Source organism: Cydia fagiglandana, chromosome Z (genome assembly GCF_963556715.1).
Source record: "Cydia fagiglandana chromosome Z, ilCydFagi1.1, whole genome shotgun sequence".
In the NCBI taxonomy this organism is placed as follows: domain Eukaryota; kingdom Metazoa; phylum Arthropoda; class Insecta; order Lepidoptera; family Tortricidae; genus Cydia; species Cydia fagiglandana.
In genome coordinates, this window is record NC_085959.1 from 35,535,990 (window position 1) to 35,554,234 (window position 18,245).

Genomic DNA, 18,245 nt, shown 5'->3' on the forward strand with positions numbered 1-18,245 from the left:
CCCAAAATAAAAGCCGCGTCCCGACGTTTGATGCGATTCGTACAGTCGACTTTGAAAATATTTTTTGCTTTAATACATAAGAGAAAGGTGCAAAAGTGTAAACATATCTTTGACGTCGACTTTAGATACATTGAGCTTTGCTCTTGTATGGCCAACCTCAATCGCAGTTATGCGTCTTGTAGACTGTAGGCAAACTCGTAGGTTGGGTTATATCTCGATCTTGAGTCTACAGTAGCACTGGTTGTCTAAGCATTGGACTCGCTTGGGCCCTGTAGTAAATGTTAAGCAGTCACAAAGCACCCGCGATAACCCCGGAGCTAGCTCCAGAGACAAGGTGACCTCACTGAACAATAAAACACCTGATTAGACGATTAAATAATTTAATAAACGTTTCAACACTTTAATACTGATAATGAAGTATGTTGCTATTATAAAGTTGTCTAGTTATATGTATATATTAAAATGTGAATGTTTCATCTATTTCGAAAAAATAGTATTTTATATTGATAGGTATACTTACTAGAAAATGCTATGATTGTAAGTGTACAACTTAATCTGTTTAACATATATATAATGTTAAATGAATTAAGTTCTATACTTTTGAGTTTAACTATTTTTTTTGGTTAAACATCTCAACTACGATACGACTGATTAAGCATATGTATTTCAGTAAACTAGTACTTATAATTTGTTGCACTTAATTTAGTACTAGTTGTATAACCAAGAGTAAAATCATATCATCCTAATGATGCATAGCCGTCACTTCTAGCTTGGCGTTAAATCCTTGCCAGGCGAATTTTTTTTAGACGTTTTATGGTTTTGCCCTTGATCATACAGCTGATAATTTTTTAGATTTAGATGGTTCCAGCAAGTAATTAACATCGGTAAATATATTTAAGGTAATGTAAACACGTCCAATTACATATAATACGACTAGTCGAATTTAATACCGGTACTCAAGTGATTGATTAAATATATCGACCGCAGATTCCAACGAGTAACCTTTTGAGCGCCAAATATGGCCTTTCACGTTGACACCATTGTAATTCGACAGAGAAAACTATGTCTCTCTGTATCTATCTCGTGACCACGAATTCTGTAAAGGGCAATTACACGATTTACGTGATATAATCCGTCAACACTGCCTTATACAATTTTTTTATACTTTTATTATTGCTGTACTCTTTATATTTATTTCTAAGCTTAACTCGAATAGGATATAGAACCAGAGCTTAAATTAACAACATTATATCACGTTTGGTGTATTACCGGAGCATCAATGCCATCCGTGTTCCAAGGTCGACGCCCAAAGTGTTAGCCATCCAGTCCCGTAGCGAGGAGTTTAGGCTGGGCCCGAATTCTACGCAAAAAGCAATCAAACGACACACGAACGGGCCCTAGCATAACCAAATCCTATGCACGGGTCTGGAATTTTGTATTTTAAAGTACTCTATACTTATTTGTTAAAAATGAACTAACTGTCGTAACGTAATTTATCAACTATACAATACAGTGTGGAAGAATGAATAAGCACAAGTGCGTGAAAGATTAACTCCTAGACAATCAGAAGTTGGAATGTAGACAATTTGAAGTCATTAATAAAGGCGACGTCAAGACAGTAACAACTTTAATCGTTAAAGAGTAACCATTATAGAGAATTATCACTAGTGAAACCCTATATATAAAATACAACACTGATGGCCGGCACCAAATGGGGTTAAAATATAGAAGCTCTTTACGAAGAGCCGACTGGTTTATTTCAAAACAACAGGAAAGACTATTAACGATTAATAACACCATAAAACTGGGAAGTGTTCAAATAAGAATTATATTTATTTCGAAACTCGAATAAAACACTCGAGTTTTGGGTCGTCCGAACCGAAGGGTTAAATTCGCGACTGTCGGAGCCTCGAGATGTCCAGATTTCCATAAATGCATCAAGGTACAGAGTCCAAAACCAATTCAGCCCGTAATATCGCCTGCGCCTCTGGGCCTAAGCCCAAGGCGCAGGAGCCTCTGGTGTGGCAATTGGCCGTTTTAACCCTATTAGTTGCCAGCGCCTGCCGGTGCGCTGTGTTAGTCTGGTTACAAATCCGCGCGGTGTTGTAACGGCAGGTGTAAGACCATATTTATACTGGGCCGATGCCTGCTACGACAGTCGACCTAATGTAAACACGCTATAAGATCTTTTTATTAAATTTGGCATTAAATTATGAAGAAGCAATGTTAACAGTTATATCCCTATCTTCATGTCGAAATATTAATATATGAAACAGACAAATAGATGCTCGTAATCTGCAACATACGAGTGTTTGTTTCTTGACATTTAATACGTAAAGTATATATACGCAATTTTTTCCATTAATTTTATTTGAAATAGGTATGAACGTCATTCATACCTATCATCGTTTGTCGTCGGTTTGACAACTCATGCGGATATTACACTGACTATACTTAGCTTAATACAATCTTTATATAATTTTTGTTCGACGTTAAATCTACACGATTCATCAAAAAAAAGCTGAAGAGTAATATAGCGAAACAATGATAAACGCATTTATTCATTGTACTAATAATATTCTAGTATTTTGTCGGTCTTGAACGGGTGCTACGCGCATGTACCATTTTTCTTAACAATTTAGTAGATAAAACAGCAACCAATCTTCTGTCATAAACAAACTTAAAAACACCTATATACCTACCGAGATAACTACTTTTCGTAATCACATTTTTTTATATCGCAATGTCCGAGTACTAAAGAGTTAAGAAAAAATATTGAGACAGACACGGATTCATATAAAGGTTACGTTTTGTATTTTAATCTCGAATAATTAATACAAATATAAAGTAACCAATATTAAATACTTCTGATTTTTGCAAATATAACTCATCTTAAACATATTTTACATATGCGCGGGAACGCGATACTTTTTTAACAACTTAATTTAAACAACAAATAATTAAACAATATAAAATATGGAAATTTGTACAAACATTAAACATATTCACTGAAGTTTTACACGAGTGCTATATAATCTATTAGCCCGCATCGACGGGCGCCTACTCCTACGCAGCGCCATTGTTCGGTATCACATTGAGGTGCATCTAGCCTTTCACTACGGTACGGGCACTTCACACTGCTGAAGAATTAGCTAGCGGAATACTACGGCTACCTCAGAAAATATCGCCATTACGACAATTACTAACACATATGACGTCTATGACAGAAACGAAGCCGGAGACACAAAGTGACAGCACCAGTTCATTTATATAAAACTGATGCCCGTAATTATCATTAGCACAATATTTCGTTTCTGTCTTAGTTTCTCGACTTTTCGCTTGATTGCAGTTTGTTTAATTCTTTTAGTTACTTTATTGCTGAATATTTCACTATATGTTAAGCGAACGCGCAATACGGTAATATATCAATAAATGTTTAATAAACGTGTCAAAAGACTGCATCTCCGTGATCCAAAATGTCTGAAGAGCCCGTCCGCCGACGCTTCATTGCCGAGACAAGGGTAGACGGGCAAGTTAGACTTGTAGCTGTGAGTTGACGTTTGGTGATGTCACATTGAGTTAAAGTTAGGCGGTGAGAGAGTTGAGGTCGGACAAGAAGTTGTCTGGAGTGAGGATGTGGGAGGAGCCGATGATAACCTCCCAGTTCTTGAGAGCGGCGGTCACCTCGTACGCGCAGCGGATCTCGGAGAAGCAAACGCCTGAAACAAAACGATGTGATTGATAACTTGCGCGACCCTGCCTACGGAGTCATTGTGCTCGTATGATGCGATATTTAATCGTGGCTTAATAATAACATTTGTACATATGTACTTCTAAAAAATAACAGACAATACCTATTACATTCGATTGTTCGAATTTGATTAAGTGCTATCAGTGAGATCTTGGACGTTTAGATTTTTTTTATTCTCACATCTGAGAAATAAACAATTTGGGCTTACTTTTTACGATATTGCCACAAAGCAGACCACATCATGCAGCTGCATTGGACTACATTATTTCTCAACAGGATAAGTAAATTCGTCGGTTTTAAATCCAGACACGTAAAAGTCAAAGATTCATTTTTTATTAGACCGAGTATTAACTATAAAAGTTAAATAATAATGATAATTACAAATAGGTAGTTTATAGATAAACACTACAAAAGATTTCACATCAACTTTATTTCTTCAAAAATAGACAAAATGGTAAATTTGGCTTAAAAGGAAAATGGACGACCGCGCGAATCCGGTACATTCAAGTCTATAGATTTTGATCGGAACCGGGCGGCGCTCTCCGAGCCGCGTGAACCACCGCTCGCGCCGCCCGGTCCGTCCGCCGCCTAGTTAAGTGACGTTTTAAACTAAAACATCCTTAAATCATCATAATATTACTCATATTATTATTAAACATTACTCGTTCTTCGAGGTTATACTACGTACGACTATCCTAACAAGTTGCATTCTAAAATAAAATCTCTTACCTCCAACGACGAAGACAATGAGACGAGGAACGTTCTTGACAGTTTGCTGCGCCTTGTCCTTATGCCAGTGACCGTAGCGAACACTGATAACAAACAAAATCGAGTGTTACAGTTGAAATGCCTTTGGCGTATTACGAATCGACTTTCTGGAAATTTCCCTTCTTTACATTATTCCGTTTCAATAAAATCCTTGTATTGGGGACGGGGTGGGAGGAGGCTACCCAAGCTATTAAAAGGTACATGTGATGGTCGGAGCCAAGAATGATAGGTTTACCTGGTGGGCGCCTGGTATCCCGAGGTCTGAGCGCGGCCCGCCAGGTACGGGAAGTGGCGCTGGTCGAGCTTGTCTTCAATGGCGTCTTCGATGATGTCCTGCGGGGAGATAAGCGTACGTGGAATATTTGATATTTATCTATGAAACGGTACTTGTACAAGGTAGTAACCTGCATCAAAGAAGGTCCATCGTTATTTTCATGTTTTATTTTTTTATATTTAGTATGAACTTGTAGTTTGGTCTATGATACTAGCAAACAAAGACGCAGTATTTGAGCCATTCACACTTATAAAGGTGTTACAGTTTGAAAGCGGCAAGCCGAAGAACTGAGTATTTTTAGCGCCGGTACCTTTCGTTTGTGTGTGAAGTTTTATCCATAGATGGCTCCAAATCCTATCGTGTGTAAATTATGAAAATGCGGATCATACTTACTTTCATGACAGGCGTCCATCGTGACATCTGGTATGTTTGTTCCGTTATCCTCTCTTTCCTCGTCACCTGGTATTGCTTTTTCCTGTTGCCCTGTGATAATGTAAAAACAAATATGTGTACAATAATTCATTCTACCGCAGCTGCTTTTCAAGCCCAATCAGCCTGCAAGCTATTGATGATGCCAGTTACTGCACTATGCCAGTCGTTTTTCTAACATCTATACTATATTATTTATTCAGTGGCCCCTTGTCATGAGGAATTTGCAACTCTGCAGAGCCTCTGGACTCTGCAGCTGTCGTACGAACAGCAACACTCCTAACTGTACATCGGTGGACCTTATCACAAAAGGCATAAGGCCCACCAATGTACAGAGTTAGCAGTGTGAGCGATGGTACAACTCACATACATCGGTTGTTTTATTCACAGTGGGGCTCCTACATTTCCCATTGTTATATATTCCGTACCCTTGCCATGAGGTCACAGTGGTAACCTGTCCGAGCTACGATGATAAAGGCTAGGCTACACCGGCTGCGTGTGCGTAGCCGTGCTCGTGCGCGTGTGCTAAAATGTTGGAGCCGCGCACGTGCACGCTTAAGCACACGCATCCGGTGTGCATAGACCTTAACGGTACAGTGTTATTCTGTACGATGCATATCAAATACGTACTCTTATGTTCCATTCAAGCATATACTTACATCGACGACGACGTTGAGCCCTAGGTAGGCGAGGTTGAGCAGCGTCTGCTTGTCGGACTGCTCGAGCTGCGCGTGCGACACCAGCTTGTTGAGGTTCTCCTCGGAGATGCCGTTCTTGGACATGATGTACAGGGCGATGATGCGCATTTTGTTGTTGTTGTCCACCGACTGCAAGCGAATATTACTCGTATATACCAATACTTACTTATTCAAACGGATTGTAACAATTTTTAAATCGAGCACTGGTTTTATATACATTATAAATAAGGGAATAGTTCGAAATATTGTGTCAGTAAGTTGAAGAAGGTGGCACTGTATAAGTATCTTGTCGTAACAGGATTGTTATGTTATAAGCTATTTAATGTCTGTTTAATAGGGAGAAATACTGCAATGTTCTGCCGCCAGAGGCAGCACAAGCACAAACCGTAAACCATAAAGTAACTTGCCTGTATGCCTTAAACAGTTTTTTGACAAGTTTTCACAGATTATTTGTGACGAATAAATATGACATTGATGCATCAAGGCGATTTGTTTACAGTGTGTGCTACTGGCGTCCCCTACACAGGGTTTTGCGTAACATTCCCTATTGGTAAATTACATATGAAAAGAAAGTCAGTCAAGAAAATTGAACGGAATATTAGATAACAGGGTCGAGTGGAGAAAACGAGGGGAGGCCTCTGCCCAGCAGTGGGAAACCTGAATAGGCTAAGGAAAAAAAATTATAAAACATGCTGCAGCAAAATTATTTTCTAAAGCACTTGCCCTTATTAGCATATCAAATTTGGCAACGGCTGTATAGTGGAATCATATTGTGTAATATGTAGGGTAATTCGCGAGTAACTGGCCGCCCTAAATAAAAATGAATTCTATTCACCTATACATAGAATTCATTTTAGTATATGATTCGGTTAAATTATGTTCTAATGTATGGGCAAGAAAAACAAATTATAGCCAGCATTCAATGAATGTAGTATGATACCTTTGGGTATGGTGCTTTACGCACACTAGCGTCCCTCCCCCTCCCCCTGACGCAACCCCCCCTTTTAGCTTGAAATATGTCCCGGTTTACGGTATTTTTATTTTTGAGAAAAGTATTAGAGTTAGGAAAAAAGTGTCAAGGTAAGAAATAATCCTTAATAAATTTTACACAAAAGCTTTTAGCTAAAACATCAATATGGTGCGTCGTATCAAAAAAATGAATATGACCTTTTTTGTTAAGAATTTAATAGGGAACATTTCTTTCATTGACACTTTTTTCCTATATTGTATACTTTCCCCAAAAAACAAAAAACACTCTCAACCGGGACATATTTCAAGCTAAAAGGGGGGGTTGCGTCAGGGGGAGGGGGAGGGACGCTAGTGTGCGTAAAGCACCATACCCAAAGGTATCATACTACATTCATAGAATGCTGGCTATAATTAGTTTTACAAAAAACACAATTTGACCGAATCAATAAGGTGGCTAGTTATTGAATCCTTATACTAAAATGAATTTTGTTTATAGGTGAATAGAATTCATTTTTAGTTTAGGGCGGCCTACTCTTATTACCATACACAGAGGAAAAATAAGATTAATCTTGCTCTCGCAAAACAGCTAGCATTTGAATCATTATGTTTCACACTGGACTTGCATCATTCGCTTAACAGTTGGTTTTTGTTAAAAGATTGCCGACAGATTGCATTGCAGTGGGTATAACATTGGGTATAGCATGGGTAGGTAGCATTAACATTGCAAGTCGAACATATTTTATATGCGTATGCGCAGAATTCATATAATGTTGATTATAAAAGAAACCGCAAATAGCATAAAGGATAAGGCATAAATTAAAGGATAATATGTTTTGTTTCATACAGTTTAGGGGGACTTGGACAAGAAAAGCTTGGCATGTCGTTCGCTAAACATAGCGATGCAATGATTCAAAACATATACACAGATTAAGAAATTATTGGAATTTTTTGGATGTAGTTATGTTTTTGCTACTGAAGCCATGCATATACAAAGTTTTGATCCAACCATAGGTTCAGGTATGTCAAGTAGGCACTGCTAAAAAACAATGTAATGTAGTTGGTGAAACTATCCATAGCAGTTTGTATAAGAAGTTTGCGTGAAGTGTTGGAGGCAGCACAGATTTTCCTCGTTTATTGACGCAGTGTCAATGTCAGGTATAGGCTGCAAGTCAACTAGGTGATAACTTGTAATAAAAAATTTATTCATTGAAAATATATGCATAGCTATTACATTCATAGAAAGTAGAACTAAATCTTGAAAACATTTGCATAATAATATCATTTGTCTTTATTAAACCTATAAAAATAGCAATTAAGTATAAAAAATCAACAAAAATATAAGTAAAAAAAGAAGTCGCTTGGCAAGTAAATCTATTAAAAATAAACAAATTGGAAAATAAATACAAATTTATATAAAAGGTATCCCAACTCAAGACAAGATAGTATAGTACATTAGTATATGAATTGCGATTGAATAAGTGTGTATGTGTGTGTTCGAGTGTGATTTCAATTTAACACGAAGGTTTATGTTGACGTCTATCGGTTTCATCTGCTTTTCATTTCGATAACGAGAAGTATAGGTAAATTGTTACACATATTAATTTTATTTCAATTCGTAACTGTGACAAGATTAAATTCTAAAATTTTATTTTTATACCACCAGATTCTGCCTGCATATTGATGACGTCATCAAGCGGGACACCTGCGCCACCGACTCCCTACAGTTTTCGGGTCCACTTAATTTTATGTTTTATAGTTCGTTTTTTTTAGCATTAGAAAGAACTTCGCAGAAGTAAGCTTGTGGTTCCAAATCCGGCACTTTTAGCGGTAATAATTTGAAGTAAATTATATGTATTGACCGTGCTACATTAGATAATTCAATAATTATTAACAATTTAATAGCCTGATAAAAACTGTACGCTTACTTCTGTGGAGTTCTATCTAATGCTAAAAAAAACGAACTATAATGTACACAAAATCCTAACTAGATTTATTTCTCCTTTGTCAAATCAACTGTCTCGTTTTATGTAGCATACAAAATGTTTTCGTTAAAATTCACATTATGTACTTATAGTATCATGGTACACTATTTACCTGATCAAGCAGAACTGGCACGATGCTCCTCATGTGGTCTTTGATCTTCTCGCCCTCCGCGTCAGTGCCCATGGCCAGATCCTGTAACCAGCAGATCATAATTCAAATACATACATACATAATTATGAGGTTTTTTGTTTTATTTTTGTTGAAAATGAGAGTGCATTAGGTAATTCAATGAAGTAAGTTTATGTTCATCTAGTTTAGCTACGCTTCAAAGTAATACGTGTTGTATTGATACAGGTCAAAGTAGAACCAGTTATTCATATTGCCAGAAAAAGCTTGTAAAATGGTGATTACCTGCTCCACTTTGCATAGCTTGTCGACGTAGCCCTGGTAGGCCTTCATGCAGTCTTCGGCGAGGCGGAGATGGGTCGCGTATTTTGACAATTCCTTCTGGTACTGGGGCATCTTCTTTATCATCTGGGACAGATCTCGCATGGACTGCTTGTCGCCTGGTTATAAAATCATTAATAAATGACCGAATTTTAAAGTTTAAATGTAATAAATTATCTTAATAAAGTACGTCATGTTGATATCATAGACAGAGTATTCGCTTCCTTTCCGTAAAACTTTTCAATCTATTTTACAATCGGAAGCATCTATCCGGTATTAAAATACATAGTTGTAATTGTAACCAATTTCAGCATATTATTTTCCAATAAGCAGGCATATGACCACTAGGTGGCGACAGCGCCACGCGCGGCTAATGGCTAGCCACCAAAATTGGTGTGGAACGGATGTACTTGTAGCTACGTAGGTTGCCCTGAAAGTTTCGGGAATTGGAAAAAATACGCGTTTAAATGAAATAAAAGTACTTTTATTGTTTTTCAAAGTATTCTCCTTTGTGTTTAATGCACTTTTTCATTCTCTGAAACCAGTTTTCAAAACAGTTATTGAACTCTGAACTGGGGGTTGACGAAATGGCCATTTTATAAGCGTGGACTGCTTCTTCCGCGGTCTGAAAACGCTGACCACGCAACCGATTCTTTATTTTCGGGAAAGTAAAAAAATCGTTGGGACTTAGGTCGGGGCTGTACGGAGGATGGTCCAGTAATTCGACTTTTTCGCCCTTCAGATAGTCGTTTGTTTTCTGAGCAGTATGAGGGCTGGCATTATCATGGTGTAGTATAATACGGCGGTTAGGGTTATTTTTTCGCAGTTCAGCAAAAACAATCGGTAAACAAACGCCTATATACCAATCGGCATTGACAGTTCTTCGATCTTCAAGAGCAATAGTCGCCACGTGACCCGATTTGGAGACAAACGTGGCTACCATTTTTTTGATCGTGCTGCGAGAACGAACAACTTTTGTTGGCTTCGGCTCGTCTTCGTAAACCCATACTCGAGATTGGTTTTTGGATTCAGGCTCATATGCGTAAATCCATGACTCGTCACCTGACACAATACTAAAAACGGCAGTTGAGCTTCCTCCATTAAATCTTTTTAGGGTTTTGTGGCACCAATTGACACGGACCGTTTTCTGGTCGTCAGATAACAAGTGAGGAATCCACCGGGAAAACAACTTCCGCACGCCCAACTCTTGCTGTAAAATAACTTGTACCTGACTCATTCCAATGCCTAAAGTCTCCTGAATTTCCCGATATGTAACATGCCTATCTTCTTTTATCAGTTGGCGAACAACATCGATGTTTTGATCGGTAACGGCAGTTTTCGGTCGACCCTCACGTACGTCATCCGCAAGAGACACACGGCCACGTTGAAATTCCGAATACCACCTGTATATTGTCGTCTTCGAAGGTGCTTCACTACTAAAAGCAATAGTCAATCGGTCTCCACATTGTTGTTGTGTTAATCCACTTTTAAAGTCATAATAAATCATTGCTCTAAAACTTTCGCGGGACAGCTCCATTTTCACCAGCGACTCAACGACTTTAAAAAACAATTGAAAATAGAACATTGTTTTTTTTTTCTAAGTGGCCAGTGTTTTCGAATAATGAGACTATGCTTGTAACAAAGAGGTATAACACATGTCAAATATACGTTCCTAAGTATGCAATTCCCGAAACTTTCAGGGCAACCTACGTACCTGTTGCAAAGCGACGAAATCGCGGAGTGAGCCACGCCTGGCTGTGTACAGTTCACGCACGCTCTCTATAGTACAAAAGAATGTGTATAGAATAGCTACCTCCACCCATGCGCTTGGACTCGGTGAACTTCTTGAGGTTCTTGGTGACGGAGGTGGAGACGACGGCGATGTGCTGGTGGCGCAGCTCCACCCACAGCTCGTCGTTCTCGTCCAGGAGTACCTCCTTCATCTGCCCCTGGGATGCTTCGTACCTGGTCATAGTGACACTGTTAGAATCGGATGTCGGATACGACCACAAGGAAGTTACAGTACAAAAGTATCGTTTTATAGGTGTATTAATTCAATAGGGAATATTACGCGAAACTCTGCGTAGGAGGCGCCACTACCACTATTCGTCATAATACATTTCGTTATCTAACCTCTCTATCACTCTTGCATCTGAGAGCGATAAAGCAGCAGATAACTAAAGGTCGATTTTCGCGTTTCCCGGTAGGTCCTTGTTAACAAACCGCCTTGATGCATCAATGTCATATTTTATTGCCTGTGAAAACTTTTAAGAAGTGTTTTTCTCCAAACATCATCTAACATCAGGTATCGGACAATGTTTCACGCTCTAACGTGATGAACACAGAAATCCCGTCCACGACTGTAAACAGAGGGCCTACCGCGAACCACGTTGTCTCCCTGTCACACTTACGTACGAAATTACAAGGGCGACAGAGAGGCAACACATCGAACGTGGTTCGCGGTATGCCCTCTGAGAACACTCACTTGTAGACATCGTTCTCGATGGGCAGCAGGTCGTAGGCCATGGCCTGCAGCGTGAGCTCGTGCAGCAGCGGCGACACGCAGTCGAAGCCGCGGTCGAGCACCAGCAGCTGCGAGCGAGCCTTCTCCGGCCCCTCGCCCATGGTCGGCTCGTCAGCCTACGACCACAATACGAATGAGTAAAGACCACTTTATAAGGAAACGAACAACACCTTAAGCCATCGAATCACCTTAAGCCTTAAGCCAACACCTTAAGCCAGACTCAACATCGGGCCAGCAAACAATGTCTTCAGTACTAAATTTAATATAGCCGGGCAAACACGTTTGTCAGTAGAAAAAGCGTCGTGTAGAAATAAATATTTTCTATACGACGATTACCCTTCGCGCCTACATTTTTTAAATTTGCCGCATTTTTTTGTGTGAAAAGATATTGAACAGTACTAAAAACTGAATAATGTTTTGAGTAGTCTTAATGGAAAGTAAGGCAGAATACTGTCCGAATTTTATACTTTACTTCGTTAACATAAAGTCTAAAACATGGGTTACTTTATTTGTACAAAGTGTACAAAACGTTTATCCGGCGATCAGTACAAAGCGGTCGCGGCCGAGTGCAAGTTGACAAAGAGCCGTAAACACAATGCGAGTAATGGGCGCAGATAACAGAACTAGCAGAACTTAAGTTATTCTGCGACCTACTTCCAACGGCTATGTTTTTAGACAGATATTTGCATTAGTCACCGTTTGGGGTAAAGTTTATTACGGAATTTGAACAGACTTAAAACAGGCAGTTCAAATTCAGTTGCATTTCCTAATTGACATCTGGTGTTTGATGCTTTTAACATTGATTTTGAACTCCTTGAACAGTTATTGGTAATTGTAACAAGTTAACGTAACTCGACAAATTTAATAATACAAAGGCAAAAATTGAACTTTAAAATTGATCATTCCTTTTTTTCTGGAGTAATTCATAATCATGTCGCTATGTTCCTTTACTTACTTTGTATGCATCAAGTTTCTGCTGGATGAGTTGAGCAAGCTCGACGTTGCGCTCGCCGTCACTGTTAAAAAAAAACGAATACATTTTCATTTCTATTTCTATAACTTGCTTAAGCACCTGGTCAGAAGATGAATGATGAAAATTAAGCTCCAGGTTTGTATACAGGCTTGGTTTCAATCACGGTCTTCAACCATAATGAACTAAGGAAGAAGACATCAATCAACCCACCTGCGGTATCTGACGGAGGGATACTCTCCGAGCGTGGCGCAGAGCGTCGCAATCTGCTCCGCGATGCGCTCCATGCTCGCGTTGCGGGACGCCGCGTGGTTCGGGTTGTACATGTGTTGGAACGTGTTTGGCGAGTCCAACGAGAACACCTAAAACACCCCTGAAATCTTAGGCCCTGGCCATAGACTAGGAATCCTCTAGACCGAGTTTAGAGCAACTATTTCATGCAATCGATGATGCCAAAAATGCAGGGGTGCGCGGGACGTGGTGAGCGAAGTTCCGTGCCGTGATTGGTCCGTTCTGACACGGACGTCACACAAAGACACTTTCGACTCGAACATGGAGTAAAATTACCGTATGCGTGGCAGAGGGGGTAGCGCTACTATGCTCAGTCTGGTGGATGTCTTGTATGTGGTGGATGTCAGCCCTGGCCTGCGGCTGACACTGCTTACAGAACTATATTTTGTATCAAAGCTATTGTGTGTGACGCATAACGCAATTTACGTGGTCAATCGAAGATCAAGGCTTTAGCGAACACCCTATAATTTGGAAGATTTATAGTTGTAAAAGGAGTCTGGGATATGTGCAAGCGATTATCTTATTCATGACAATGTTTACTTTTATGGCTGTGCCAGGCATAGCACGTGATTTACAAAAGACTTTGGTTGAATTAACACTACAACTACAGCTGCGCATGTTTAAAAAAATGTTAAGAAATGTCACGTAATATAGGAAGTTTCCATATAGGGTTAGATATCTTTATTTTGAGATATCGGGCGGCCCCCATAGGTCATACCAATTATTTAATGTGAGTGTATTAAAATTAAAATGTATTAATTTCTATCCCAGAACTAATTTCAATATGTATTTTTTTTTCAGGTCAAACATATTTTTTCTTGTTGTTTAACTTGCATGGTTCTGCTCACTAGTCAAGGCTGGCGCAGCCTTTATCCCTACTGTGGGTGAAGTGTTTTTAAATGCGTTATGGAATGTCATTAGGACATAATTTCGTATAATCTAAACATAGATACTGAAAGCATACATCTACGTATTCACCTGACTCTCGTAAGGTAAGAATGCAATGTTGATTTCCTTAAGCGTTTTGATTTTCCTCGCTGCCGATGACTTGCAGAGTTCATTGAATAATTCCTCGGGACACACTAATTTAGCAGCGTGTAAAATAATCAAATATTTTGCATTTCAATACTAGTGTACATATGATTAAATAAAAAGTAAAAAAGATTGTTATTCAAGAAAAAAGGTAAATTAACTGTTTGTCAGCACACAGAGAGTACCATTTGAAATAAGGCAACTTAAAGTGTGCTAACAATAAGTTTGTTTACCCTAAATACAAATGAATTTAGCAAACCTGTAAAATTGTTAATGAAATCGTAAAACATAGTTTACATATACACAACTTTACATGCTTGCTAAACCTTCAATAATATATAAATACTAACCTGTTGTTCATATGGAACAAAGGCGATGTTGATTTCCTTTAGTGTTTTTATGTATTTAGCTACGCGACTACGTGATAATTCATCAAAAAGAACATCAGGGCAAGCTGGAAAAATAAAAATATTGATGGTGCAAACAAAAAATCTTGGTTTGTTCCCACTAGTTCCTACTTGGGGCAAGTGAAAGCGTACAAATATTCTGTACCTAGTACAAAAGCATGTGAGGCACTGTCACTTGCAATGTGGATCGTAAATTGGTTGGCAAATGCGTTTTGACAGGTTGGCAATAACTTAGAATTGAAAAAAGAACTAGCGGGAAGAAATCCACATCTTGAAGCATGACTAGTGATATTACAAGCTCATTTACACTATGTCTGGTGGATAAACAAATATATCTAAATAACAATAATTCGAGTGTATACCTTCAGTGAAGAATACATGAGCCGCTTTGTACATGATGCGGTTGCCCACTGAGAAATCATTGATCAAGGCACGGACTGAATTCTCCAGCGGAGTAATGAGGTAGATGCCATCCATGGTACACAGCGGCTCTCTCTTCTTGTGAATGTCTTCAACCACTGCAACATGTACAAGATTAGGGGTTAAAAAGGTTTTTAAATACACATTAAAACATTCATAATGAACAACCTAAGAGGAACCTTTTGATAAGTACATTCAATTTCAATTTCAAAGCCTTTAATTTCGAGCATACAGTTAATGATAATATTTAGTACAGTTTTCGTTATTTGTTCATGTGTTTGCAGCAACCGTCGGCTCGACGTGTCCTTTTGACACAAAGGCCTCCTCCAATGCCTTCCATGCCTCTCTGTCTCTAGCTAGTCGTGTCCATAGTGGACCCGCAGTTTTCCTTAGATCATCTGACCATCTTTTGTATTGTCTGCCTCTTTTCCTTTTTATGTTGTCTCGTGGGGTCCACACAGTCAGTATGTTTGACCACTTCTGCTTTTCCCTGAGCATGTGGCCCGCCCACTTCCATTTTAGAGTTTTTGATTTTAGAGTAACATCTTCTAATTTTGTGATCTCTCTTATTTCCGTCGCCCGTTTTCTGTCTCTTTTTGTGTACCCTAACATGCTTCTCTCCATTCCCCTCTGGCATGTTATTAGTTTTTGTGTCATTTTTTCTGTTGCGGCCCAGGTTTGGCATCCGTATGTTAGTATAGGCAATATACACATATTGAAAACTTTTCTTTTTATTGAGATGCGGTAATCTTTATTTTTCATGATGGTTTTTAGGGACCAGAACCTGTTCCATGCATTTGTGACCCTTCTGTTCATTTCTTGTTGCATTTGATCAGACATAGAGATGAGTTGGCCCAAGTAAATGTATGATTTTACCCATTCAATGTCTTCCCCGTCCACTGTGATTGGTACTTCCACTGTGATTGGTACTTCCATTCCATTCTATGGATAAGTACATTACTTTTAAATAAATAAAATAGATCTTGTCTCAAAATATAAGCTTATGAGATGAAAATTTTAAAATAAATACTTAAGATACATACAAGAAAACACATACAATGTTTAGTATTTGTAATTATAAAAATATTTGATCACATAGAACTGAAACCCAGACCCACTTACAAAGACAGTCATTGCCAATAAATAAAGCATTTATATTTTGCTTATGACCTAATGCTACAGGCCTCTAATGGATTGATATGAAAAAAAATGGGCATTGCCTACATTGATCTACTGCAAACAGTTGATGTGGAGTTTAATTCAATCAAATCCTTTTATATACTTACATGTTATGCCTTCCGCAGAGATGTCATGCATTTTGCAGCAGGCGGAGACCATGCGCATTGACAGTTGATCCACAATGAGGATTCTCCAGTCAATGCGCTGGGACTCCTTCCCCTTTGGTCCGCGGTAGCGGATCACTTCATTCATAATTTCTGCAATCATAAATTACACTGTCAATATGGGAATATAAACCTCTTTTCTGCTACCTATTGTCCTGCTCAATATATGTGCAGTTAAAACGGAATTCTATCATGGGATATTTCCTATAATTACAATTTTCAGTACACATTAAATAAAGATGCTGCATAATATTATAATCATTAAAATCAATAAAAGTATAACCATTTTAGTGCCATGTACCTATTACTTTTTAATTTGAGTGTTATTTTTCAGATCAGCCCTTTTCATTGCTAACTTTATTCATGTAATAAAAATGTATTGCAATTTTTAAAACTTCTATTCCTTTCATATTTTATCATGTTATCTGCATATTCAGTAAACTAATTACAATATTAGTAGTGTATTACTACAATTAAGCGAAATGCACAAGTGCATTGGAAATAAATATCTAATTTTACTTTGTTGTTTTTAATGTAAATATTATTATGTAGATAGTGTTATCATTATCAACAGTACACACTGTGTATAGCATGCTTTACTATATAAATATATCCTACAAAACATTAGTGGAGCTTATGAACTCTACTTATTTCTAGAACTAGATATTATACGAAAACAACTAAAGCTTCTCGACCGCCAAGTGACGTGTGCCACCCTCCTCATCCCACCGACTTAGTGACGTAAGAAAATCAATACTATTCAACACAGGTGCGAAAGCATTTTATTCAATTATGGAATTTTAATACCCGTCAACTAGTTGGGACAGCAATAATTGAACTAACTAGAACAATTACTAGTGCAAGGACAAAATGCAACTCCTAGTACTAGCCTTAATTTTAGATAAATTTTGTTTTCTGTAGTAGTAGTGCGTAAATAATACTAACCTCTAGTTAGCACTAGTATTCGATGAATTTCGTTTTCTGCTTTTGCAAATTTAACAACAAAATAACAAATAAGAATTTAGGTTGCAAGCGATTAGTCATCGATAAGAGATTGTACAATGAATGTGTCACAACACCTCGATCTCATATTTTTTGGATATAAGAACAATTCACCTACATTTATATAATATTTAACAGACAATACAAACGTAAATAACTCATGTATCAATAAAAATTAAATAATTTTTAACTCACTTTGCCCGACAAGTGCTTTCAGCGCCATTTTGGATCACAGACTAAAGAATTAACAGCAACAGTACGTGAAAGTTGATGACAGCCGATTGCGACTTTAGGGCTCTATAGATATGACAATTTGTTTAGATTATATTATTTTACATTTTGTCAAACATTAACTGCTATCTTTCTCGACGTATAGGGGTATGAATAATAAAAAGTATACTTTTCTGGCAATTGCCATATACATTCACTTTTTTGTTAGTTTGCCTATTACTTGCTGCTGCTATTCAAAGTTCTTAAACGGCTCCATAAATGACAATTTTTCTTCAATTGGAACATTTCACATCCATTTTATTTATAAGCGACAACTAGTTTTACTACTTTTACCTCATTCTATCTATACTTTAATTTCACTTTGTCGTGTTGATAAATCGCAATCATCTGTAGAGCCCATTAAAATGTTGTTGCTGACATTTTAAAAATTGTCTACGGATAGTCTTCGGCATTTTGAATTTTAGTAAATGTCAAAAATATTATTAAACCTCAGTTTTGACCACTCTTATTTGTCATAAAAACATAATATTGTTAATAAAGTTTCTAAAGCTTAATTTGTCACTCCATTATATCATTCAAATGAAGCAAAGCAAAAGATAAAAGGGTCGGATCAATACCATACGAAAGGGATGGAACATATCGGTCTTTCATTCGTTGCTAATAAGAGTGAGCAAAGCCAGTGCTCTGCACGATCATTCTATCCTTT

General features: G+C 37.9%; 1 protein-coding gene across 2 annotated transcripts; it reads right to left on the reverse strand.

The window, feature by feature from the left end:
* Positions 1 to 363: 363 nt before the first annotated feature.
* Positions 364 to 17,569, reverse strand: LOC134678656 (protein ROP). Of its 2 annotated transcripts, none has more exons than XM_063537302.1 (15): positions 17,504 to 17,569; positions 16,250 to 16,399; positions 14,906 to 15,061; positions 14,083 to 14,186; positions 13,027 to 13,175; positions 12,799 to 12,859; positions 11,805 to 11,959; positions 11,133 to 11,284; positions 9,284 to 9,438; positions 8,984 to 9,064; positions 5,882 to 6,049; positions 5,187 to 5,276; positions 4,755 to 4,852; positions 4,481 to 4,563; positions 364 to 3,719 (listed from the first exon to the last, which is right to left on the reverse strand). In XM_063537302.1, exons 1-15 carry the CDS (start codon positions 17,529 to 17,531, stop codon positions 3,586 to 3,588), a joined length of 1,764 nt encoding a protein of 587 aa, XP_063393372.1. In that variant the 5' UTR covers positions 17,532 to 17,569; the 3' UTR covers positions 364 to 3,585. The 2 variants fall into 2 exon arrangements, with proteins under 2 accessions (XP_063393372.1, XP_063393371.1); XM_063537301.1 differs by lacking the exon at positions 14,083 to 14,186 and adding an exon at positions 14,487 to 14,590.
* Between the last annotated feature and the right edge of the window lie 676 nt (positions 17,570 to 18,245).